Here is a 26,274-nt window from a genome sequence, read left to right on the forward strand (position 1 = left end):
CCTAGAATAATAATAGAAATTATCTAATTTACCTCATAACAAACAATAACTATACAATCACATATGGTTATTGCTTGTTAAAATTATGGTAAATTATATGATTTAATACACAAAGAACTTTGGTAAATGATCTGAATTTATCAGTTGCTGATCAATAAAAATGGCAGTGATGTTACTTAACAATCTTTTTTTTTTTTTTTTTTTTTTAGAGAAGACATACTCTTAAATCATCTGGATGTGAATGTGAAGACTTTTATTTTTATATGAAATTCAAAATAGATAATTTTAGATAGATTTTAGATATATGAATGTAATTAGTTATAATTTTTTAATTATATTTAGCCATTAGTATTATATAACTAAGTGTACATTTTATTAAGGATGCCATTTTAGTATTGTGTACAACTTCCATTTTCCACCATAACAAAAGCATGTTATGGTTTTGTTAAGGAAGATTTTTGTCAATAAATTAGTTTTAAAAAATACAAGAAAATTCAAATCTGATATTTTAATTGTACTTATTTTGACTTACCTTAGTTAATTGCCAGAGAATGCGAGTAAGAGGAATCAAAGTCCTCACCATTTCTTGAACTTTATCAGTGAAACCACGTTTTGCACAATAGTAACCACATCCAATCACACCTAAAAAAAATAATAATAATAAACTTAGCTATTGAAGAAAATTTTTCTCTCTAATATATAAAATTCTTCTGCAGAAAACAGAAAAGTAAATTCTAAAAGTAATAATTCTTCTATAAAAATCTGTGTAATAAATTTCTTATAATATGATCTATAGGTCTGTAGCCTAATTGTTGATTATAAATAATAATTAATGCAACCTGCAGAGTGATAAAGAATAGAGGTTATTACACATTAATTAGAATACCTGCTAGAAAAATCAATTATATAAACAGGATGATTAGAAAGTACATGTACTTACAAGATTACCAACTAGATTAAGAAGCCCACATAAGCTAATTATCTATATAAAAGTACTGATTACTTAGATAACATATAATTTAAAAAGGAATATTGACATTCTGATTACAACCCAGTAAACTTTGTGAGGCAAAACCTTAGGATCAGGACAGAAGCAGACTGGGATACAGCTTCATAGAGGAGAACAATAAAAACCGTAATCACTTATGACTCTCATTTACAAACGAAACTGGAATTTTAAGTTTGCTTGGTCTTTAACTGTGTATATCATTAGTTAATGACCAACATCTAAACAAATGTTCAATGAAGTGGGGAGCCATTAATATACACAGATGTGGGAGGATGCACCAGTGACCCTGTCCAATATATGGTTGGGTTAAGCAAAGCAGCTGTTGTGCCATATGCAGCCTATTGTGCACCTCAAGTCCTGCCAACCTTTACAAGTTCATAGTATACACACTGAATTTTACAGAAATTCAATAAAAATTCAAAAATAATATGAATTTTCCAGTCTTTCTTGTCAGGGCATTTTTATACAACAGATATTTATACAATATTGTATAAGATATAGATATTTATAAAATAAATAAAAGTATTTACTAAATATCTGAGAAATATTTAGTAAATTTCTTTCGATAATGAGATAGCAGTGTGTATCATACCAATACAGGCAATAAACCATTCTGAATCATCTTTTAAGAGCACAAAGGGTGACATTGTTGTACACGTTGGCACTAATGTTATTAAGACTACTAGGAGAACGGTGGAATTACTTAACAAGTACAGGTCAATGTTGAAAAAAAGCCATGAGTTAGGGTCTGCAATTCTGCTCAGACATGATAGGAGGGAGTATATGATGAGAGCCTTGTCAATCAATTCAGCCCTGGAGAGATTGTGCAAGGCTCAAGGGGTAGAATTTTTCTCAGATGGTCTGTGCTTGTTAACAGGATTGACTGCTTCTACAGGGATGGGATACACTTAAATAGAAGGGAGTGCAAGAATATTTGCTGATGCTATTGAGGCAGAGTTAGGTGGGTAGGAAAACTGCTAGCTTGGGGAGGAATACATGAACTAATAGATTAACAACAGCCACTGGCCGAGTTGAAAGTGATTCTTGCACTGCTTCTATTGAAAATTGAGCAACAGCCTGGAAAGCAAGGCAATGGGGATTCCAGGACTGCTGGGATTTATAGTGGAACAAGTAAATGCATGGGCTGTGTTAGGGTAACTAAGAGAAGAAACAGGTGCATGTACATGCAGTATATAAGGCCTTGAATGGGTTGAGCACACTGAATTCTGATGGGATCCTTCCACTTGTACAGATTACGAACCTAAGGGGGCATAAATTCAAATTAAGAAACGAGAGATGTAGAATAGATGTGCGAAAATTTGCCTTTAGCCAGCAGGTGGTTAATTGCTGGAACAAACTTCCATCTGTCATTGTGGAAGTTGATAGGTTAAATAAATTTAAGGAGGAACTGGACAGGCATTTGGAGGGAATGGTGTGATTTTTTTTTTTTTTTTTTTTTTGGCTGATGCTGCATAAGCCCATACACTTGCTTTCTTGCATCACATGCCACTACTACTACTATACTTGCATGTACACCAATGCTAGGAGTATAGTTAATAAATTTGATGAGCTTGAAGTGCTTGTCAAGACATCAAAGGCAGATATTGTTGGGATATCAGAGACATGGTGTCACACAAACATAAGCAGTGCAGAACTGGGATTGAGGGAGTACAATGTGTACAGAAAGGATAGACAGGACAGAAAGGGAGGAGGGGTTATGCTGTTAGTTAAGAAACACGTAAAATTAAAGGAAGTGCATCCAATTGATGTTGGTGGACAATGCAATGTTAAGTCTGTTTGGTGTGACATAAACACTGGGAAAGGAAAAATGAGAGTAGGTGTGTGTGTTATAGGCCTAATGAATCTGATGAGTATAATGAGTAATTGTGCAGAGAAACAGAGTGGGCCAGTAAATCAGAGTGTCTTATAATGGGGAATTTTAATTTCCCAGAGATTGACTGGAATTTGTGGGTTGGTCATTCACATATGTGGATTTATTGGACGATTGTTTTCTACAGCAGAATGTTCAGGAGGTAACTAGAGGAAGTAATACTCTTGATCTGATTATCAGTACTGATTCTTCATGCATTAAGCATCTGCAGATAAAGGAACCACTAGGTGGCAGTGATCACAGTGTGCTGAAATGGGATTTACTCAAAGAGGTAACTACCATCAAGGGGTAAAGGGAATGGTTTTTGCTTTCGTAAAGGTGACTATGGTGGTCTGAGACAGTATTTAAATTCTATATGGTGGGACCAACTGATGATGATACCAACAGAAAATTCAAAATGGGAAGCATTTAAAGAATTAATCTTGGAAGCTACTGGGATTTTCATACTAACAAAGAAATATTTTTCAAGATTTAGGCCTAAATGGATGTCAGATGAACTAAACAGACATGTGGTAGAGAAGAAAAATGCATAGGATACATATAAATTAACAGGTGACAGAAGCCTATGATAGATATAAGCTGGTCTGTAACCAAGTCACAAAGGAGGTTAGGCAGGCTAAGGCAGATTACCAGAAATCTATGGCAAAGGATGTAAAGAAAAACAGCAAAGAGTTCTTTACTTTGTATACTCTAGAAGGAAGGGGATGAATCAGATTGGTCCACTTGATATCGATGGTTCAACTGTTGATGATCCTGCTCAGGTAGCTAACAAACTAAATGAATACTTTGCATCGACATTCACACATGAGGAGTTATTCAGCGAGGGGAATGCCAGAGGTGTATTCAACTCTGGCAGTAAGCTTGATAATCTTGTAATAACTGAGAGTAAAGTGCAGGAGAAATTATTGAATATAAACATAAGAAAGTCACCTGGGGTGGACAGGATCTATCCAGTTATACTAAAGGAGGCAGCAAAGGAAGTAAGCAAACCCTTAGCTATAATTATGAGAGCTTCTTTGGACTCAGGGGAGGTACCCATGGACTGGAGATGTGCAAATGTGACCCCAATCCACAAAGGAGGATCAAAGGGAGACAGAGGTAATTACAGACCTGTTAGTTTAACTTCTGTTCCAGGGAAATTAATGGAGGCACTGGTTAAAGAAGCATTGCAGGATCATCTAGACAAGACTTCAGTTATAGCTTGAACACAGCATGGGTTTGTTAAGGGGAGGTCTTGTCTCACCAATTTCATTGGATACTATGATGTAGTCACAAAGGAACTGGATGCAAAGAATAAATTTGATATCATATATTTGGATCTTAGAAAGGCTTTTGATACTGTTGCACATGGAAGACTGCTGCACAAATTGGAGCAGTGTGGCACTGGAGGCAAATTGCTGCTATGGATAAGGGGATGGTTGAGTGGCAGAAGACAGAGAGTGGTAATCAATGGACACTGCTCCTCGTGGATTAATGTTATTAGTGGAGTCCTCCAGGGTTCAGTGTTGGGTCCATTGTTGTTTTTTGTATTCATTAATGACATTGATGATGGTATAGCAGGCTTAATTTCCAAGTTTGCAGACAATACAAAGGTCGGCATGGTTGTTAAAGACACTAATGACAGTACGCTGCTGCAACAGGGTCTAGAAAAGCTGAGCAGATGGGTTGAGAAGTGGCAACTGAAGTTTAACATTGACAAATGTAAAGTACTGCATGTGGGACGCAATAACTGCAGTGTAACGTATCAACTGTGGTACTACACTGACAGTGGTAAAGAGTGAAAAGGACCTGGGGGTAATTGTGCAGGCAGATATGAAGTTTTTTGAGCAGTGCAGAAAACTTCTTCAAGAGTAGCTCAAGGTGTCTTGTCAATGATATACAGGAATTTTTCTAGCAGGGATAAGGAGGTGATTATCCCCTTGTATAAGGCAATGGTCAGGCCACACCTTGAGTACTGTATACAGGTCTGGAGGCCTCATTTTAAGAAGGATGTAGAGCTGTTGGAATGAGTACAGAGAAGGGCAACAAGGTTAGTGAATGGAACAAACTGTTGCTCTTATGAAGAAAGGCTTAAGTTTTGCAAATTACAGTGTCTGGAGACTAGGCAACTGCGAGGGTGATCTGATTGAGGTGTATAAAGCCTTGAATGGTTGTGCCCTCTGCACATAAAGGCTTTGTAGGTTGTGCCCGCTGCACAACCTACAAAGCTATTCTGTGAGGTTTTCTCACCTAACTTTGATAGCATAATAATAAATGTTACACTAGGTGGATATATGATCTCTAATGAATCACAAATTTAACTTTTTTACTTAACATTTTGGTCGGTCCTTGTATCCTATCTATGTTAAGGTATCTTAACATTTCATAATTACAGGAGGGCAACATATATTAGTTGACATAGATAAGTATAGTCATGCCACCACAAGAATGAATGCAAAGTCACTGCCAGAAGCAATCTACTTTTGGAGTAAAGGCATGATGGCATGACTATGGTACTTTGACATTTATATTAATTTTAATTTTAAACAAAGTTAATTGTATAAACATATAATGAAGAACATATAGAAGTGATTCTGTTCCCATTTCAATCTTGGTCAAAGATAGAAATTCAACAACACATTCATCCCCTTTTTTCCTACTTCACTAATCCCTCTACTTCCTAAACAGACTGCATATAGTTGTGAGCTTCAGTTATTCTTATGAAGGTAGGACTATATAATTTTATATTAAAGAACTTACATTTTATTTTGACATCCATCTCTGCACACTGAAGTCTATGTCTATAGGCTTTCTTCTAATTTATGCTATCATTCTTGACACTTTTACTGCTGGCTTTTCCAATGACCTTTATGATCCAATTTCAAAAATTACAGGATTGAGTTAATTTGGATTGGGGAGGGCTGAGACTTTTTGAACTTTCTTCTCACTTTGGCTAAATTAATCAGCCCTGTCAAAGGTTGCTTGACAAAAGTATCTGGTTTTAATTCCATCAAATCAGAAGAAAATGTCCTAAAGTCAGGGGGTTTTCCCTCCAAGTGGATTTAAAACCATAACATACATGTGCATTAACATGCAGTTAATATTTTAATGGTCTTCAGTGATATTATTGTCATATATTGTATATTATTGTCATATATTGTATATTATTGTGTCATATACAGGCAGTTCTCGCTTTATGAGTTTTTTTTTCCCAAGTATAAAGTATCAACAAAATCGAAAATATGAACATTAATTGAAAAAAATGAATGTTAAACATTCATAAATACTGCATTCCAAACCACATGCGTAGCTATACAATACAGTGTACCCCACTTTACGATATTAATCAGTTCCAGAGACACCATTGTATCGGTAAAATATCATAATGTGAACCCAATAACAAATTGTAATTCGTTTCAAGATCTCGGAAGTTGAAATTTTCACTGTATAACTAAGCTATTTATCTCTCTAAAATGTCATTTTTAAGGTCACGAGCGTGACCTTAAGGCCATGAGCATGGTTTGTGAATTGTATTAGTTACCAATTCAAATCATTAAAATTCACTACACTTTCATCGTTATCATATGTTCTGTTATAAGAATCAATTTTAAACGCCTTTGTGATATTTTTCTAAATCACATTTCTGGAGGTCACGACCATAAAACAATAAAAACAATTTGCACTTTCTAGTTTATTGGGCTTTTCTGTTACTGCAATTATAAACGAGTAGTAAACTCGATCTTACATTTGCAAAAATACCGATAGCTGGAATTGTGTGTTTTTTTATATTATTATGGTGAAATAATGTGTTTCCCCCTTTACTGGAATCTTTAATCGTATAAAAAACATAAATAAATTTTCAGAATCTTCTCTTCATTCCTTTTTTTTTAAGCTTGCAATTTGTGTGTGCTGTTAAAAAATGCATATGCATGCAATCATGAAATTTATAATTAAAAGAGAAGACTATCTTGGAAACAAATACCTCTTGAAACATTTCTGAAGAGGACGACTCCTTGTGCAACAAACCGAGTGCCAAGCCAATAATGAGTGATCAACAAGTGTGCATTTAGTCGATGATGATGAAAAATAAACATTCTTTAACATTTGTAAGTCGTAAATAATTTCTCTATTATTATAATTTTCTTGATTTTACAGGCTACGTTTGCATTTCTTTCGATAAATCAATCATTGTTTAAACATAAACTAATTAGCTAACTAATTTCATTGTTGAGAACGTAACCCCTATTTTTAACCTTATGTCTATGGGAAATAAATTTTCGCTTTACGAGTGCACGCTAGGAACAAATTAACTCGTAAAGTCGAGAACTACCTGTATATACATTTTTTTAAAAGCCAAAGCTTTAGTCTTGTGCATCTTGTTTGTTTGTTGTTGTTTGTTATTTGGTTTTTAGGAGCATTAGCAACTAAGGCCATATTGCTCCGGGATATGCAGTGGTCATTCCCTGACCTTTCCGCATCCTCCGTATTTGGTGGTGATGGGCTTGAACCCCGGTCTAATCAAGAAGCGTGTGCTACGCACTGCTGCTCCTTCCCACCTGACTATGGAGGTGCCTCTTGTGCATCTTCTGACATCTCTTTTGATAGTTTTTATCAATTAAAATTAAAAAAATAGTATATAACAGAATACCAACAAAAATAAATAACAAACCAAATATTTTATCCATAGATGTACTAGATGGCAAGGTGCAATTAAAAATTGCAAACTGTCGTTTCAACCTTGATGGAATATCATTCCTGCCTCCACCAGGCTGGCACATCGCTGCTAGAAACTGCATATCAACAATGGTGATAAATTCCCCTGGTCTTTCAACACTGTAAAAGCCATTCATCTCCATTGTCTGCCTTACAATCTCATTAGTGACCTAAATACATAAGGAAAGTACAATGTATCACTTATAAATTATAAAATTCATAATAAATTTTATAAATATCAAGTAAATAAATAATATGGAAAAGATATTATTTAAACTTTACCCTCCCCAAGTAAATCAAAGGAAGAAAACTTTACATGTTTGTTTTTAACACTGTCCTACATTCCTAGTATGAGAGGATTTTGAAATGCATCAATGAAAAGTCACTATATGTTTGCTGAAACTATATCTGCTAATCTAGCACATTTTAAAAATAAAAAATTTGTAAAATAAAATGAAAAATCATTAAAAGAATATTCCACAACCTGCCAAGATTCAGCCAGGTACTTAGGAAACACTTGATTGACTGATGTGAAATTCAAAATTAAATGGCAAATTTAATCAAAAAAACTAAATGCAAGCTAAAGATAAATTCACCAAAAAATTTCCAAAAATTTAAAGAATAATTTTATGTTTAAATTGTACCATAAAGAACCATAAGATATTAGAGAACAAAAGGAAAATATATAGAATTTCAAAAAACCCTAAATCCTAAGGATACAGCTTAAGGATATTAAATCATAAGGATACAGCTTCTTTTTTAACTCAAAGTTAAAAAAGAAGCTGTATCCTTATGCTATGACAACTCTGAATTATAGAAAGCTTGAATAAAAACTTAAAGATCAAAAGAAAATAAAGCTCTGAAATATGCCATAATACACCCCTCAATAATGATCTCTTGATGGAAACTTAATTCAAAAATGCTGGAATGAACAATATATTGGGAGGGAGAGGGAAAGAGAGAAATAGTGAGAATGAATTAATAACGAAATAAATAAATAATCTGCATAAGGGAAGGTGAAACCTGGATACCACATTGTGATGTAATCAGCCAAGTTCGAAAATTTGAAATTGAAAATAATGCTTAAATTAAAAATAAATAACAGCGTCATCGTACACAAAATTAAAATGATTTTCTCTCCTTTAATCAGAAACAGGGGAATCGAGTAAATTTGAATTTGCTGAATTTAAATTTTAGCTTGAAATTTTTTGTATCATCCACTATTTTCTAGGGGCAGAAAATAATTAATTCATATATGAACAAAATTTTATTCCCCGAACTCCAGTACAACTACTTAAATAAAGATGTGAAAATGAACAGTATGCAAATCTCTGAAACAAATCACTATGTAATCCTAGATAGCAACTTCTTAGTGGTAACTTAATTCAAAAATGCTATACTGAGTATATTAATAATGTAACAAATAAAATATTTTATTATTATTTTTTAATATTTTATGACTGATATCACATTTTGATTTCACCCACGATATTAAAACTTTTCCATATTGGATATCTTAACAAATTGAGGGCAAAGGCATCATGTTATGGGAGCTATAAAATATAAGAGCTTAGCCTCAAGCTGTATATAGAAATTGGGCAAACTGTTTGCTACTAAGTGCATCAATCTCATATTATGGAGGCACTTCATGAGACTCCTCAATATTGCACTATGAACTCTAAATAAAAAGTACTGCTCTAATAGATAGACATACTGTTATTTATTTAAAATATATGCATTTCCATAAAAACTGGTTTTAATTTAGGGATGAAAAATAATTAAAAATCTCATAAAAGGCCTCTGAGATGAGGCTATGTTTTTTTATCAGGCTATCAATCTTGTAATTTCAGTTTTTCTGCTGACAGTCATGTCTCTCACCATGGTTTTGGCTCTTTTTTGGGGCCTCATCAGCTAGTAGGCACCATAAATAAATTTACCTGATGCCAATGATGAGAAATATCTTATGTTATCACAACATAACAGATGGAACAAACTTCCATTTGTCGTTGTGGAAGTTGATAGGTTGAATAAATTTAAGGAGGAACTGGACAGGCATTTGGAGACAATGGTGTGATTTTTTTTTTTTTTTTTTGGCTAATGCTGCATAAGCTCATACATTGCTTTCTTGCATCACATGCCACTACTACTACTACTACTACTACTACTACTACTACCCCAAACACCAGTACAACTACTTAAATAAGGATGTGAAAATGAACAGTAAGCAAATCTCTGAAATAAACTACTATGTAATCCTAGATAGCAACTTTTTAGTAGTAATTTAATTCAAAAATGCTATACTGAATATATTTCCACAATATATGAGGAGCTGGAAGTTTTTCCACTATTGGTGGGACCACTGATAGTAACAAACATAGTGGCCTTGAACCTGACAGTTTCTTTGTTATTATACCAATGTTTGACCTTTTCTTAATGAAAAATTTAATTTTAAAAATGTATAAACATGAAATTATTAGTCATTTCTATTTTCAAGTTGCTAAATTATTCAGTGTGCAAAAATTCAAACTAATACACAAGTACATATTACCACATTTTGGAATTAAATAAATAAATTGATAAATAATAATAAACTCAGTAATTTAGGGCAAACTCCTCAAGTCGCAAGTTATAAATTATTAGCATTAGCATTAGCATTAGTAGAGGCATATGATGCAAGAAAGCAAGCTTATTCAGCATCAGCCAAAAAAAAAAAAAAAAAAAAAGACACACACCACTCCCATTTCACCCCTCCGTTCGTTCGAAATACCTGTCCAGTTGAGCTTTAAATTTGTTTGGCTATCAACTTCAACAACAAGTGATGGAAGTCGGTTCCACCAACCAACCACCCGCTGGCCAAAGGCAAATTTCTGCACATCTATCCGACATCCATCCTTCCTCAATTTGAATTTATGCCCTCTGAGGTGATTATTCTGAGCAAGATGAAGAATCCCATTGGCATTGAGCATGCTCAAACCATTCAAAGCCTTATACACCTCTATCAGATCACCTCGCCGGTGCCTAGTCTCCAGACTCTGTAATTTGCAAAACTTAAGCCTTTCTTCGTAAGAGCAACCCTCTGATCCATTCACTAATCTTGTTGCCCTTCTCTGTACCCGTTCCAGCAGCTCTACAACCTTCTTGAAATTAGGCCTCCAGACCTGTATACAGTACTCAAGATGTGGCCTAACCATTGCCTTATACAAGGGAATAATCACCTCCTTATCCCTGCTAGAAAAATTCCTGCATATCATTGACAAGACACCATGAGCTACTCTTACAGCTCGTCTGCACTACTCAGAGAACTTCATATCTGCCTGCACAATTACCCCCAGGTCCTTTTCATTCTCCACCACTGTCAGTGTAGTACCGCAGAGTTGATACGTTGCTCTGGGGTTACTGTTTCCCATATGTAGTACTTTACATTTGTCAATGTTAAACTTCATTTGCCACCTCTCAGCCCATCTGTTCAACCTTTCCAGATCCCGTTGCAGCAGCATAGCGTCAGTAGTGTCCTTAACAACCCTGCCAACCTTTGAATCATCTGCAAACTTGGACATTAAACTTGATATCCCATCATCAATATCATTCATAAACACCGAAAACAACAACAGACCCAACACTGAACCCTGAGGAACTCCACTAATAACATTAGTCCACGTTGAGCAGTGTCCATTGATTACCACTCTCTGTCTTCTGCCACTCAACCATCCCTTTATCCATAGCAGCAATTTGCCTCCAATGCCACACTGCTCCAATTTGTGCAGCAGTCTTCCATTTGCAACAGTATCAAAAACCATTTTAAGATCCAAATATATAATATCAAAGTTATTCCCTGCATCCAGTTCTTTTGTGACTACATCATAGTATCCAATCAAATTGGTCAGGCAAGACCTGCCCTTAACAAAACCATGCTGCGTCTGAGCTATAACTGAATTCTTGTCTAGATGATCCTGCAGTGCTTCTTTAACCAGTGCCTCCATTAATTTACCTGGAACAGAAGTTAAACTAACAGGTCTATAATTACTTGTGTCAGCCTTTGATCCTCCTTTGTGAATTGGGGTTACATTTGCACATCTCCAGTCTATGGGTACCTCCCCTGAGTCCAAAGAAGCTCTCATAATTATGGCTAGGGGTTTGCTTACTTCCTTTGCTGCCTCCTTTAATATAACTGGATAGATCCCATCCACCCCAGGTGCCTTTTTTATGTTTATCCTCAACAATCTCTCCTCCACTTTCCTCTCAGTTATTACAAAATCATCCAGCTCACTGCCAATGTTTACTTTACCTACGTCATTCTCCTTCCTGAATAACTCCTCATGCGTGAATGTAGATGCAAAATACTCGTTTAGATTGTTAGCCACCTGAGCAGGATCCTCAACTGTTGAACCATCAATATCCAGTGGACCAATCTGATTCATCCCTTTCCTTCTTGAGTTTAAATATGTAAAGAACTCTTTTCTGTTTTTCTTTGCATCCTTTGCCAAGGATTTTTCGTAGTCTGCCTTTGCCTGCCTAATCTCCTTTGTGACTTGGTTACAGACCAACTTATATCTATCATAGGCGTCCATGTCACCTATTAATTTGTATGTATCCCATGCATTTTTCTTCTCTGCCACATGTCTCATTAGTTCATCTGACAACCATTTAGGCCTAAACCTTGAACAATATTTCTTAGTTGGTATGTAAAGCCTGGTAGCCTCCAAGATTAGTTCCTTGAATGCTTCCCATTTTGAGTTTGCTGTTGGTAACATCATCAGTTGGTCTCACTGTATAGAATTTAAATACTGTCTCAGACCATCATAGTCGCCTTTACGAAAACAAAAACCCTTCCCTTTACCTCTGATGGTAGTTACCTCCTTGAGTAAATCCCACTTCAACACACTGTGATCACTGCCACCTAGTGGTTCATTTATCTGCAGATTCTTAATGCATGAAGAATCACTACTGATAATCAGATCAAGAGTATTGCTCCCTCTTGTTGCCTCACGAACATGCTGATGTAGAAAACAATCATCCAATAAATCCACAAAAGCCTTGCTAGTGTGCGAGTGACCAATCCACAAATTCCAGTCAATATCTGGGAAATTAAAATCCCCCATTATAAGACTCTCTGATTTACTGGCCCACTCTATTTCCCTGTACAATATCTTATTATACTCATCAGAGTCATTAGGCCTATAGCACACTCCTACTCTCAATTTTGATTTCCCTATGCTTATGTCATACCAAACTGACTCGACACTGCCCTGTCCATCGATGTCGACTGGCTTCACTTCCTTGGACTTTATGTGTTTCTTAACTAATAGCATAACCCCTCCTCCACTCCTGTCCTGTCTATCCTTTCTATACACATTGTATTCCCCAAATTCCAGTTCCGCATTACTTATATCTGTGTGACACCACGTCTCTGATATCCCAACAATATCTGCCTTTGATGTTTTGAGCAATACCTCAAATTCATCAAATTTATTTACCAAACTCCTAGCATTGGTGTACATGCAGGTATACATGCACCTGTTTCTATTCTTAGCTAGCCTAACACAACCCATGTGTTTACTTGTACCGCAATGACTCCCAGCAGTCTCTGAAATATCCTGCATCTTGTTTTTCAGGCTTCTGCTCATTTCGATAGAAGCAGTGCAAGAATCACTTCCACCTCTGCCAGTGGCTACTGTTAATCTATTAGCCCTTGTATCCCCCCCAACTAGCAGTTTTCCGACCCACCTAACACTGCCTCGACAGCATCAGCAAAAATTCTTGCACCCTTTCTATTTAAGTGTATCCCATTATTGTTCAAGTAGGACACAGTATCATTGTGCATGTAGCAATAAGCTAGGTTCTTAAGTGCATCAATCTCATATTGTGGAGGCACTTTGCCACAAGTTTCATTGGTAGTATTACATTATCCTAAAGCACTATAAGCAGCTGTATATATTTCCAATGAAGAAGTATACTGCTATTTACTTAAAGTGCATGCGACTATCCAGACCTTGACTTTATCCCAGTCTTCTTGGTGCATTGGTAGGAACTGTGAAGACCTGAGCCCAGCAATATGTCCACAATATGAGAGAAGCGAGAACAGCAGAAAAAATAAACTCAAGTAATTCCTGGAAAAGTCTCATGCCACACAAGTTATAAAACATTATTGTAAAAGTAGGATATGGCAACAAAAAAATTAGGTTTGTTACTTAGTCCATGATCTGACATTGTGGAGGCATGAACTGCCTTACTATTGTATTGCATCACTCTCAACAAAAAAGCACTGTTCAACTGGAGAAGTATATTGCTAATTATTTAAAGTGTATGGCCACTACCCAGACCATGATTCTGTCCCTGCTTGGGGTAGAAAACTTAATTTGTTAGCTGCTACATACACAATGAGGCTATGCCCTACTTATACAACAATGTTTTATAACTCTTGTGACATGAGACTTTGACCTAAATTACTTCAGTTTATTTTTCCTTCTGTACTATCTCACATACTATGGATATATCTTGTCACAGAGTCATTAAAACCTCCATGGTGCCTATCTAACCACAAAGAAGATCCCAAATAGGGATGAAACCATGGTCTGCATAGTAGCATATGCTTTAAATAAATAGACAAAATATACTTCTCAAATGGAGAAGTGATTTTTATTTTGAGTAGTGCAATATCAAGGCAACTTATGGTGAAGTTCCTCCACAATATGAGATTGATATACTAAGTATAGTCATAGTGCCATGAGAATGAACTCAAGTGCCATGAGAATGAACCAAACAGTTCATTTTGATCTTTGTCTATAATAGAAATTTAACATTAACATTCCCTACCCCCCTCCTTTTTTCACTAACCCTGTCTACTCCTTAAATAGGCTATGTATGGCAGAGACCTTCAGTTCATTCTTATGATGACAGTCAAATTAAAGTATTTTAATTTGTAATAAATACACCAGCTGCCGTTGCAGATGAACTCAACAGTTATTTTGCATCGATATTTACAAATGAAAAGCCTTTTGTGGCAAAGGGAAATTGTGGGAGCGAAGTTAAAAAATATGTAATTAATGATATTGAAATTTCGCAAGATTATTTAATGAAAAAACTTTCGAGCCTACAGACCAGTAAAGCTCCTGGAGTTGATGGAATATACCCTATAATCTTAAGAGAGGCGGCAAGCGAGTGTTGTTTGTTTGTTTGTTATTTGGTTTTTAGGAGCATTAGCAACTAAGGCCATATTGCTCCGGGATATGCGGTGGTCATTCCCTGACCTTTCCGCATCCTCCGTATTTGGTGGTGACGGGCTCGAACCCCGGTCTAATCAAGAAGCGTGTGCTACGCACTGCTGCTCCTTCCCACCTGGCTACGGAGGTGCCAAGCGAGTGCATTGAACCATTGAGGCTAATTATGCGAGCATCATTAGACTCTGGGGAGATTCCCTTGGATTGGAAAAGTGCAAATGTATCTCCCATACATAAGGGTGGCTCTAAAAGTGAAGTTGGAAATTATCGACCTGTCAGTCTGACTTCAGTAGTAGGGAAAATCATGGAGGCAATGATCAAGGGTGGAATTCAGGATCATTTGGATAGAACTGAAATTCTCAAGGATACTCAGCATGGTTTCGTAAAGGGAAAATCATGTTTAACAAATCTGGTTCGCTATTTCGAAAGGGTCACTCACGAGCTGGATTTAGGAAATAATTTCGACATTGTTTATTTAGATTTCAGCAAAGCTTTTGACTCAGTCCCACATGAGCGGTTGCTTTATAAGCTGGAACAGGTTGGAATCACTGGGAAAATCCTTAGATGGATAGAAGGATGGCTTCAGGGCAGGAGGCAGAGGGTTGTGATAAATGGCTATTCCTCAGATTGGGTTGATGTAAGAAGTGGGGTTCCCCAAGGATCAGTATTAGGACCACTGTTGTTTTTAATTTTCATAAACAACATTGATGAAGGGATAGAGGGCGTGATGTCTAAATTTGCAGATGATGTTAAAATTGGGAGAGTAGTTAATGATCACTGTCAAGCTGAGCTTCTTCAGAGAGACCTAGATAGACTTCAGGAATGGTCAGAAAAATGGCAGCTATGCTTTAATCCAACAAAGTGTAAGGTATTACACCTGGGAAACAGTAATCCCAAAATAACTTATTCACTTGGTGGAGTTCAACTAAACCCAGTACTGGAGGAAAGGGACTTGGGTGTTACGATACGGTCAGACATGAAATTCTCTGAGCATTGTAAACAGGTTGCAAGGAAGGCCCATAGTGTCCTATCGATGATCTATCGAACTTTTGCAAGTAGAGATTGGGACGTGATAATCCCATTATATAAGGCTTTTGTTAGACCACACTTGGAATACTGTGTTCAAGTATGGAGACCGCACCTGAAGAAAGACATCGAGCTTCTTGAAAGGGTGCAAAGAAGGGTAACTCGCCTGGTGAGATCAGCAAAAGGGCGTCCTTATGAAGAAAGACTTCGAATATGTGGGTTGCAGAGTTTGGAAACTAGACACCTTAGAGGAGATTTGATTGAGGTGTTTAAGGCTCTGAGAGGCATCAGTAAAATGAATGAGGCCAAAATTTTCAAGATTATAAATGATGCTAGAACTAGGGGACATAAATTCAAGTTATGGGGGGAAATGTTTAGATTGGACTGCAGGAAGTTCTATTTTAGCCAGCGAGTTATAAATTACTGGAATAAGTTGCCTTCATGGGTGGTAGAGGCCGACAGTTTGGGGAAATTCAAAGGTCATCTGGATAGTACTTTCGGGTAAGGGAAGCGCATAGGATGATAGATTTAATTTCCTTTTTATTTATTTTTTATTTTATTTTTTATTTATTTATTATTTTATTTTTTATTTATTTATTAATTATTATTATTTATTTATTTATTTATTTATTTATTTTTTGTTTTTATCATTGTTTTGTTCGGATTTTTTTTTTTTTTGGCTGGTGCAGCATAAGCCATAGGCTTTCTTGCACCATGCGGCCGTTACTAATACTAATACTAAATACTAATACTAATACTAATTTTATACTGCTTGATTTTAATGTTTCCTTCCACCTTTTTATGTATTCATTTTCACTCTGCATCAACAGAAACACTGAACAAATAAATTGTGATTTCTTCAATCTGATTGATGTGGTAACATTAATCAGTTAATATTACCAGTTTAGAAGGGTCCTGAAGTGATCACAATAAGCAGTGTCCACTGTATTTTTATCTGGTATCATTTATTTTAATTGTATATTTTTTATATTTTTTTCTGTCTGATACTATATAATCTTTGCTTCCTTACATATTTTTCCAGTCCTAACATGATAATGACATTTTAAAGTCTGGTTGGCATAGGCAAGAATTAATCATGTATCCAGTCCTCAACCACCAAGGGCTTTACATCATCTTAAACAGCAGCTGTGCAGGAAATGAACCTGCACTGAGTGCAGATTAGCATGTGTACAGCTCAGAGGAGAATACAATAAATAACAATAATAACTGTTATTAACTATGTCATTAACATTTAGCAGCTGGAATAGTGGACACTATACCAGCTGAAACTTAAAAAATGAAATAAACTGCTACCATTATGAACTTGATATTTTACTCCTGCAGTGCGTATAATATCATTATTACTGATCAGGAAAAAAAAAATTTAACTAAATTCTCTATCTGCAGCTGCATTACAAACATTTTTAAAATTATTAAAAAAAAAAGCTTGCAATATACCAAAAATTAATATGCTTCCTCAATGGTTAATCAGTCAAAAACTCATATTTCATTGCTCTCTAGATATAACTTCATCCCTAAAAACTTGGCTTAACATCAACAAATTTCATTGATAAAAAGTGAGTTATTTATAATTAGAGTTATAATTTATTTACTACAAATATATATAATTAAATAATAATATAGATACCTGATCACCCCATTCATTAATTAGGGGCATATTAATATCATCAATAAGCACTGTCATTTTTTTGCCACCTGGAGGACCATAGGTGGTTCCCATTCGTTTATCAATGTAACCTTCCAGGGTTTTCTGAAAAATTACACTCATTGTAATAGTTGTTAAGAAGAATATCAAGGGTTTTTTTTATTAAATAGAAAAAAAATCTCATATTATTAATGATATTTTGACAAAGATATTTACATGTTTGTAAGATAATGGCTCGTTTTGGCTAGCTGATGCATGAGTTCAGACTGGTTAGGAACAAAAAGAAAGAATTACATATACTAATATAGAAAAATCGTATCCACGAAAATATTCGTAGAAAAGATATGCAAAAGAAATTGACTGTCTACATGATAGGGAGGGTAAAGTATGTGGAATCATTAATCAGACTGCTAGGAGTAGAGATGTGTGATATCTCACACACACACACACACACACACACTGTGCCTGTAATCACAAATGACAAAGTAATAAGATTACTTTGTTCCGAAGAATCCCTTTTTATATCAAAAAATATGTTCAGGCTTCCCATTACTATGACCTATATTTTACATAGTCATCACCACTGGAGAGGTATCCACATGGTTGAGCATTCAAACTTTCATATCACAGAACCCTCATCAATTCCACTACTCCCAAAATACAATTTCCATTGTCTTCTGGGAGTAGATTTTGATTGGATAACGTTATGCAGGAGATTTTTTTTTTTTTTTTTTTTTTTAATTTTTAAACACCAGGAATTTTCCCTTAACAAACCCACAGCATGGGTTTGTTAAGGGAAAGTCTTGTCTGACAAATTTGATTGGTTATTATGATGTGGTCACAAAGGAACTGGATGCAAAAAATAATTTTGATATCATATAATTGGATTTCAGGAAAGCTTTTGACACTGTTGCGCATGGAAGACTACTGTACAAATTGGAGCAGAATGGTATTAAGGGTAAGTTGCTACAATGGATAAAAGGATGGTTAAGTGGGAGAAGACAGAGGGTGGTAATCAATGGGTGCTGCTCTTCGTGGACTAATGTTATTAGTGGAGTCCCACAGGGTTTGGTGTTGGGTCCACTGTTGTTTTGTGTATTTATCAATGATATTGATGAAGGTATATCAGGCTTAATGTCGAAGTTTGCAGATGACACAAAGGTTGGCAGGGTTGTTAATGACAGTAATGGCAGTGTGCTACTGCAACAGGATCTAGATAATTTGAGCAGATGGGCTAAGAAGTGGCAACTGAAGTTCAACCTTGACAAATGCAAAGTACTGCATATGGGTAGAAGTAACCCCAGAGAAACGTACCAACTGTGTGGTACTACACTTAAGGTGGTAGAAAATGAAAAAGACCTGGGAGTAATTGTGCGGTCAGATATGAAGTTTTCTGAGCAGTGCAGACAGGCTGCTAGGGCGGGTCATGGGGTTTTGTCAATGATATATAGGAATTTTGCTAGCAGGGAAAAGGAGGTGATTGTCCCTCTGTATAAGGCAATGGTCAGGCCACGCCTTGAGTACTGCGTACAGGTCTGTAGGCCTCATTTTAGGAAGGATGTAGATTTGCTTGAGCGTGTACAGAGAAGAGCAACACGATTGGTGAGGGGAATGATTGTTGTTGTTGTTATTTGGGAGCATTAGCAACTAAGGCCATATTGCTCCGGGAATATGCGGTGGTCATTCCCTGACCTTTCCGCGTCCTCCGTATTTGGTGGTGACGGGCTCGAACCCCGGTCTAATCAAGAAGCGTGTGTTACGCACTGCTGCTCCTTCCCACCTGGCTACGGAGGCGCCTAGGTGAGGGGAATGAAGGGATTCTCTTACCAAGAGAGGCTTAAGTTCTGCAAATTGCAGTGGCTGGAGACTAGGCACCTGCGCAGTGATCTGATTGAGGTCTATAAGGCCTTGAATGGGTTGAGCACGCTGAATTCTGATGGGATCCTTCCACTTGTTCAGATTACCAACCTACGGGGACATAAGTTCAAATTAAGAAAGGACAGATGTAGAATAGATGTGCGGAAATTTGCCTTTAGCCAGCGGGTGGTTAATTGCTGGAACAAACTTCCATCTGTCGTTGTGGAAGTTGATAGGTTAAATAAATTTAAGGAGGAACTGGACAGGCATTTGGAGGGAACGGTGTGATTTTTTTTTTTTTTTTGGCTGATGCTGCATAAGCTCCTACACTTGCTTTCTTGCATCATGTGCCACTACTACTACTACTACTATTTAAAAAAAAAAAAAATTTAAATAGATTTTTTTAAAATCCAGACTTTTGACGTGAAATTAAATTTTACTGATAATATATGCATTTTATATTAACATACTACTTACCAATACAGTATGGTTTCCTAGGATTTTTCTCTCAGTGGATTTCTGTTTGGATTGTTTGTACATCAGCTAATTATGACTGCTTCAAGAAAGACACTGTTGCAGACTTTCTCAATTCAGAAAGTTTGAATCAAAGTTTTGTTTATAACAATGGCCATGTTGTCTACATTTGGCCGTTAGAAGCTCTAAAGCTTCACCAGAAAGAGATCTGAACTCAGTTTTTATTATTTTTTTTTCACCTGGCTGAATATCCTCTCATGCCCAGCACTGATAAGAGGAATTAATAAAATGGCTTGTGGTTAAAATCATGACTTAGGGTTATTTGTTTTATTTGTTAAATACTTTGCATTTGTTAAGAAGTGGCAACTGAAGTTTAACATTGACAAATGCAAAGGATTGCATATGGGTAGAAGTAACCCCAGAGAAACGTACCAACTGTGTGGTACTACACTTAAGGTGGTAGAAAATGAAAAAGACCTGGGAGTAATTGTGCAGTCAGATATGAAGTTTTCTGAGCAATGAAGACAGGCTGCCAGGGCAGGTCATGGGGTTTTGTCAATGATATATAGGAATTTTGCTAGCAGGGAAAAGGAGGTGATTATCCCTCTGTATAAGGCAATGGTCAGGCCACGCCTTGAGTACTGCGTACAGGTCTGGAGGCCTCATTTTAGGAAGGATGTAGATTTACTTGAGCGTGTACAGAGAAGGGCAACAAGATTGGTGAGGGGAATGAAGGGATCCTCTTACCAAGAGAGGCTTAAGTTCTGCAAATTGCAGTGGCTGGAGACTAGGCACCTGCACGGTGATCTGATTGCGGTATATAAGGCCTTGAATGGGTTGAGCACGCTGAATTCTGATGGGATCCTTCCACTTGTTCAGATTACGAACCTAAGGGGACATAAATTCAAATTAAGAAAGGACAGATGTAGAATAGATGTGCGGAAATTTGCCTTTAGCCACCAGGTGGTTAATTGCTGGAACAAACTTCCATCTGTCGTTGTGGAAGTTGATAGGTTGAATAAATTTAAGGAAGAACTGGACAGGCATTTGGAGGCAATGGTGTGATTTTTTTTTTTTTTTTGGCTGATGCTGCATAAGCTCATACACTTGCTTTCTTGCACCACATGCCACTACTACTACTAGTACTATTTCAAGCTTCCTTGTACACATATCAGTTCCTCCACCAAGGATCATTGTACATCAATTCTTCCTCCTTTTTTGTCATGTGATAGGTCCTCACATTGAAATTCACAGGATCGGTAGTGAAAAAAACCTATTGCTTCATCTATTTCTTTATCTTTAGTATTGAAATAGATGAAGTACTAGAAACCTGTAAGCTAAAAATTTCAAGTTTGAAAATTAAATACGGTCAATTGATGAAATATGTACTACCTCTGCATTTATAAGAACATAATTTTTCAGTGGGAAAGGGACATCATTTAGTTATATGCAGCAATAAACTACCTCTCTGAACAAAAGAACAGAATCTTTTCTTGTTTCAGACTCACCATGACCACCTTGGCAGCAGAAATGCCTATGACTAACAGTAATCATCTAACAATCCAGATAGAATCAATTACCAATCTAGATAGAATCAGAGGTAACAATCCCTCTGATTCTATCTAGTTTGGTTTTCTATTACCAAAATGGAAATGGAAGATTTATTAAGGGCAAGTTGTTGCAATGGATAAAGGGATGGTTGAGTGGGAGAAGATATAAAGTGATTATTAGTAGACACTGCTCCACTGCTATTGATGGACCGATGTTATTAGCAGAGTCCCCCGGGGTTCAGTGCTAGGCCTATTGTTGTTTTCTATATTTATTAATGATATTTATGAAGGTGTATCAGGTTCAATGTCTAAGTTTGCAGCGGATACAAAGGTTGGAAAGGTGGTTAATAACAGTAATCAAGGTAAGTTACTGCAAGATCTAGAAAAATTAGGTAGTAGTCTCAGAAATGGCAGTTGAAGTTTAATATTGACAAATGCAAAGTACTGCATATGGACAGCAGTAACCTCAGATTAGCATCAGCAGAGGCATATGATGCAAGAAAGCAAGCTTATAGAGCATCGGCCAAAAAAAAACCATCGTTCCCATTTTACCCATCCATTCACTACAAAAGTTTGTCCAGTTCTTCCTTGAATTTATTTAAGTTATCGACTTCCACAACGACCAATGGAAGTTTGTTCCACCCGCTAGCTAAAGGCAAATTTCTGCACATCTATTCTACAACTGTCCTCATCTTGAAATTATACCCCTCAGGTGACTCCCATCAGCACTGAGCTTGCTCAAACGAGGCCATATTATTATTTTTATTATATTATTTCTCCCTGATTGTGGGTTCCACCTCGTAATGTGTATTGCTACCAAGTACACAGGGTGGGTGTTGTAATGTCAGGTGTTACTGTTAGTTGAGGAACTCTGACTATCCTACAGGTGTTCAGGATTGCAACTTTCTGGAGTTCCTTGTAGGTGTTTGCTGGGAGACTTATTGCTGCTAGACTGTTATGTAGGGTCTTTGGCACCATACCGGTGGTTGACACGATCATCGGGATGGTCGTTACTTGTTGCATATGCCACATCTCTTTGAACTCCTGTCTTAGGTTCGTATACTTCCTGATTCTTTCCCCATGGGTTTTCTGAAAGGTTGCCAGTGTTGGGTACTGCTATGTCGATCAGATAGGCAGCCTTTTCCTTCTTGTCCACGAGGGTTATGTCCGGTCTGTTGTGCGGTTTTGTCTTTAGCATTAGCATTAGTAGAGGCATACAATGCAAGAAAGCAAGCTTATGCAGCATCAGCCAAAAAAAAAAAAAAAAAAACCTTCCCATTTCACCCCTCCATTCATTCCAAATGCCTGTCCAGCTCAGTCTTAAATTTATTTAGGCTACTTCCACAACAAAAGGTGAAAGTCTATTCTATCAATCAACTACCTGCTGGCTAAAGGTAAATTTCCACACATCTGTTCTACAACTGTCTTTCCTCAATTTGAAACTGTGCCCCCTCAGATTCTTAATCTGAGCAAAGGAAGAATCCCATCCACATTCAGCTTACTCAACTCATTCAAGGCCTTATATATCTCGATCAGATCACCTCGCAGGTGCCTACTCTCAGGCACTGCAATTTGCAGAACTTAAGCCTTTCTTGGTAAGAGCACCCCTTTGTTCCCTCACTAATCTTGTTGCCCTTCTTTGTACTCATTCTAACAACTCTACATCTTTCCTAAAATGAGGCCTCCAGACTTGTACACAGTACTCTAGGTGTGGCCTGACCATTGCCGTGTATAACGGGATAATCACCTCCCTGTCCCTGCTAGCAAAATTCCTATATATCATTGACAAGACTCCATGACCTGCCCTGGCAGTCCATCTACACTGCTCAGCGAACTTCATATTTGACTGCACAATTACCCCCAGGTCTTTTTCACTTTCCACTTCCCTGAGTGTAGTATCATACAGTTGGTACTTTTCTCTTTGGTTATTGCTACCCATATGCAATCCTTTGCATTTGTCAATGTTAAACTTCAGTTGCCACTTCTCAGCCCATTTTCCCAACTTATCTAGACCCAGTTGGAGTTAGCATATTCTCTTTACTGTCGTTAACAACAATGCCAACCTTTGTATCATCTGCAAACTTGGACATTAAACCTGATATACCCTCATCAATATCACTGATAAATATACAAAACAACAATGGCCCCAACAACCAAACCCCGGGGAACTCCACTAGTAACATTTGTCCACGAAGAGCAGTTTCTATTGATTACCACTGTCTGTGGTCTAACACTCAACCATCCCTTTACCCATTGTAGCAATTTACCCTTAATGCCATACCTCTCCAGTGTGTATAGCAGTCTTTCATGTGCAACAGTATCAAAAGCTTCCCTGAAATCCAAGTATATGATATCAGCCTCAGGAGCTAACATCTGGTGAGTATGGGCTTGGCACACCCAGGGTCCTGAGCTGAATATAATCATTTCTTGGTGATTCCCTTTCTCTTTCTTGGTGATTCCCTTCTCTCTCTCTCTCTCTCTCTCTCTCTCTCTCTCTCTCTCTCTCTCTCTCTCTCTCTCTCTCTCTCTCTCAGGGTAATTCAGAATTTTTTTTTTTTTTGGATGGTGCAGCATAAGCTAAGAATAATAATATCAAAATTATTTTTGTCATTCAGTTCCTTTGTGATCACATCATAGTATCCAATCAAATTGGTCACACAAGATTAGATGATCCTGCAATGCTTCTTTAACAAGTGATTCTATTATTTTCCCCGGAACATAAGTTAAACTAACAAGTCTATAGTTACCTTTTGAACCACCTTTGTAAATTGGTGATACATTTCCACACCTCCAGTCCATGGGGACTTCCCCTGGGTCCAAAGAAGGTCTCATAATTATGGCTAAGGGTTTGCTTATTTCCTTTGCTGCCTCCCTTAATATAACTGGATAGATCCTGTCTACCCCAGGCTCCTTTTTTATGTTTATCTTCAACAATTTCTCCTCCACTTTGCTCTCAGTTATTACAAAATCACTTAGCTCCCTGTTAGCATTTGATAAACTTCTGGCACTCCCCTCATTGAATAACTCCTCGTGTGTGAATGTAGATGCAAAATACTCATTCAGTTTATCAGCTACCTGAGCATGATCATCAATAGTCAACCCATCTATATTAAGTGGCCCAATCTGATTCATCCCTTTCCTTCTAGAGTTTACATAAATAAAGAACTCTTTGCTGTTTTTCTTTGCATCCTTTGCCAAGGATTTCTCGTAACCTGCCTAACCTCTTTTGTGACTTGATTACAGACTAGTTTATATATGTCATAGGCTTCTGTGTCACCTGATACTTTATATGCATCCCATACATTTTTCTTCTCTGCCACGAGCCTCATTAGTTCATCTGATATCCATTTAGGCCTAAACCTTGAACAGTATTTCTTAGTTGGAATGAAAAGCATAGTAGCCTCCAAAATTAAGTCCCTGAAGGCTTCCCATTTAGAATTCAATGTTGGTAACATCAGTGGTTGATCCACTGTACAGAATTTAAAAACTGTCCGAGACCCCTTTAGTCACTTTTACGAAAGCAAAAGCCCTTCCCTTTAGCCTTGATGGTAGTCACATCTTTAAATAATTCCCACATCAGTACATTGTGAGCACTGTCACCCAGTGGTTCTTTTATCTGCAAATTCTTAATGCATGAATAATCACTGCTGATAATCAGGTCAAGAGTATTACTCCCTCCGGTTGCCTCTCTAACATGTTGCTGTAGAAACTGGTCATCCAATAAATCCACAAAAGTCTTGATAGTCTGCGAGTGACCAATCCACAAGTTCCAATCAATATCTGGAAAGTTAAAATCCCCCATTATAAGGCACTCTGATTTACTGGCCAACCCTATTTCTCTGCACAATTGCTCATTATACTCATCAGATTCATTAGGCATATAACATACACCTACTCTCATTTTTCCTTTCCCAGTGCTTATGTCACACCAAACAGACTCAACATTGCACTGTCCACTAACATCAATTGGATGCACTTCCTTATATTTTATGTGTTTCTTAACTAACAGCATAACTCCTCCTCCCTTCCTGGTCTGCCCATTCTTTCTGTACACATTGTACTCCCCAAATTCCAGTTCTGCACTGCTTATGTCTGTGTGGCACCACATCTCTGATATCCCAACAATATCTGCCTTTGATGTCTTGACTAGCATTTCAAGCTCATCCATTATTATGGCGCGGTCCCAGTACAGCTTGTGGGTTGAGGTCTCTAGTGCTGCCTGGGGTTCGTACTCGTAGTACGGTACACTTTTTATAGGCGCCTCTGTAGCCAGGTGGGAAGGAGCAGCAGTGCGTAGCACACGCTTCTTGATTAGATCTGGGTTCGAGCCCATCACCACCAAATACGGAGGATGCGGAAAGGTCAGGAAATGGCCACCGCATATCCCGGAGCAATATGGCCTTAGTTGCTAATGCTCCTAAAAACCAAATAACAAACAAACAAACACTTTTTATGATCAACTTGTATTTCCTTGCTAGCTTCTGATGTATTATCCTGGCCACCTGGTCATGTCTACGAGTGTACTCAGTCTAGGTGATCACGTTGCATCCCGTGGTGATGTGTTGGACCAGGTGGCATTGTCGATACGTATCATCGGACACTCCAGGCTCCTTGGTGATGTATTTTCTATAGTTTCTCGTGTTGATTACCTGGTCTTGGATGGCAAGCATGAATCCTTCAGTTTCGGGAAAGTGCATCCTGCTCGTGAGCCATGGAAGTAATTTTATCTATGTGATCTTGATGGAGGTCATTGTATTGTCTGCCATGGAGTGTCTTCTTTGCCCATCTTTCTAGCTTCATTTGTGCCTTCTGGATGGGAGAGAACTCCTCACTTAGGTTGAATGGGGTATACTTCTTGTCTATCTTCCTTATGGCCTGGTGGAGTGCTGTTA

The 26,274-nt window shown here is 37.2% G+C and overlaps 1 protein-coding gene across 1 annotated transcript in view; it reads right to left on the reverse strand.

The window, feature by feature from the left end:
• The window catches only part of Dhc1 (dynein axonemal heavy chain 1), a 620,756-nt gene that overhangs the window by 270,135 nt on the left and 324,347 nt on the right, over positions 1-26,274 (reverse strand). The window contains exons 41-43 of the mRNA XM_090390121.1: positions 17,484-17,606; positions 7,549-7,762; positions 533-642 (exon numbers count right to left, since the gene is read on the reverse strand). Coding sequence (XP_090246247.1) covers positions 533-642; positions 7,549-7,762; positions 17,484-17,606 — 447 coding nt within the window. The remainder of the gene's footprint in view (positions 1-532; positions 643-7,548; positions 7,763-17,483; positions 17,607-26,274) is intronic.

The sequence above is a fragment of the Mastigoproctus giganteus genome, chromosome 2 (assembly GCF_048544385.1).
Source record: "Mastigoproctus giganteus isolate SK-2022 chromosome 2, ASM4854438v1, whole genome shotgun sequence".
NCBI classification, from domain to species: domain Eukaryota; kingdom Metazoa; phylum Arthropoda; class Arachnida; order Uropygi; family Thelyphonidae; genus Mastigoproctus; species Mastigoproctus giganteus.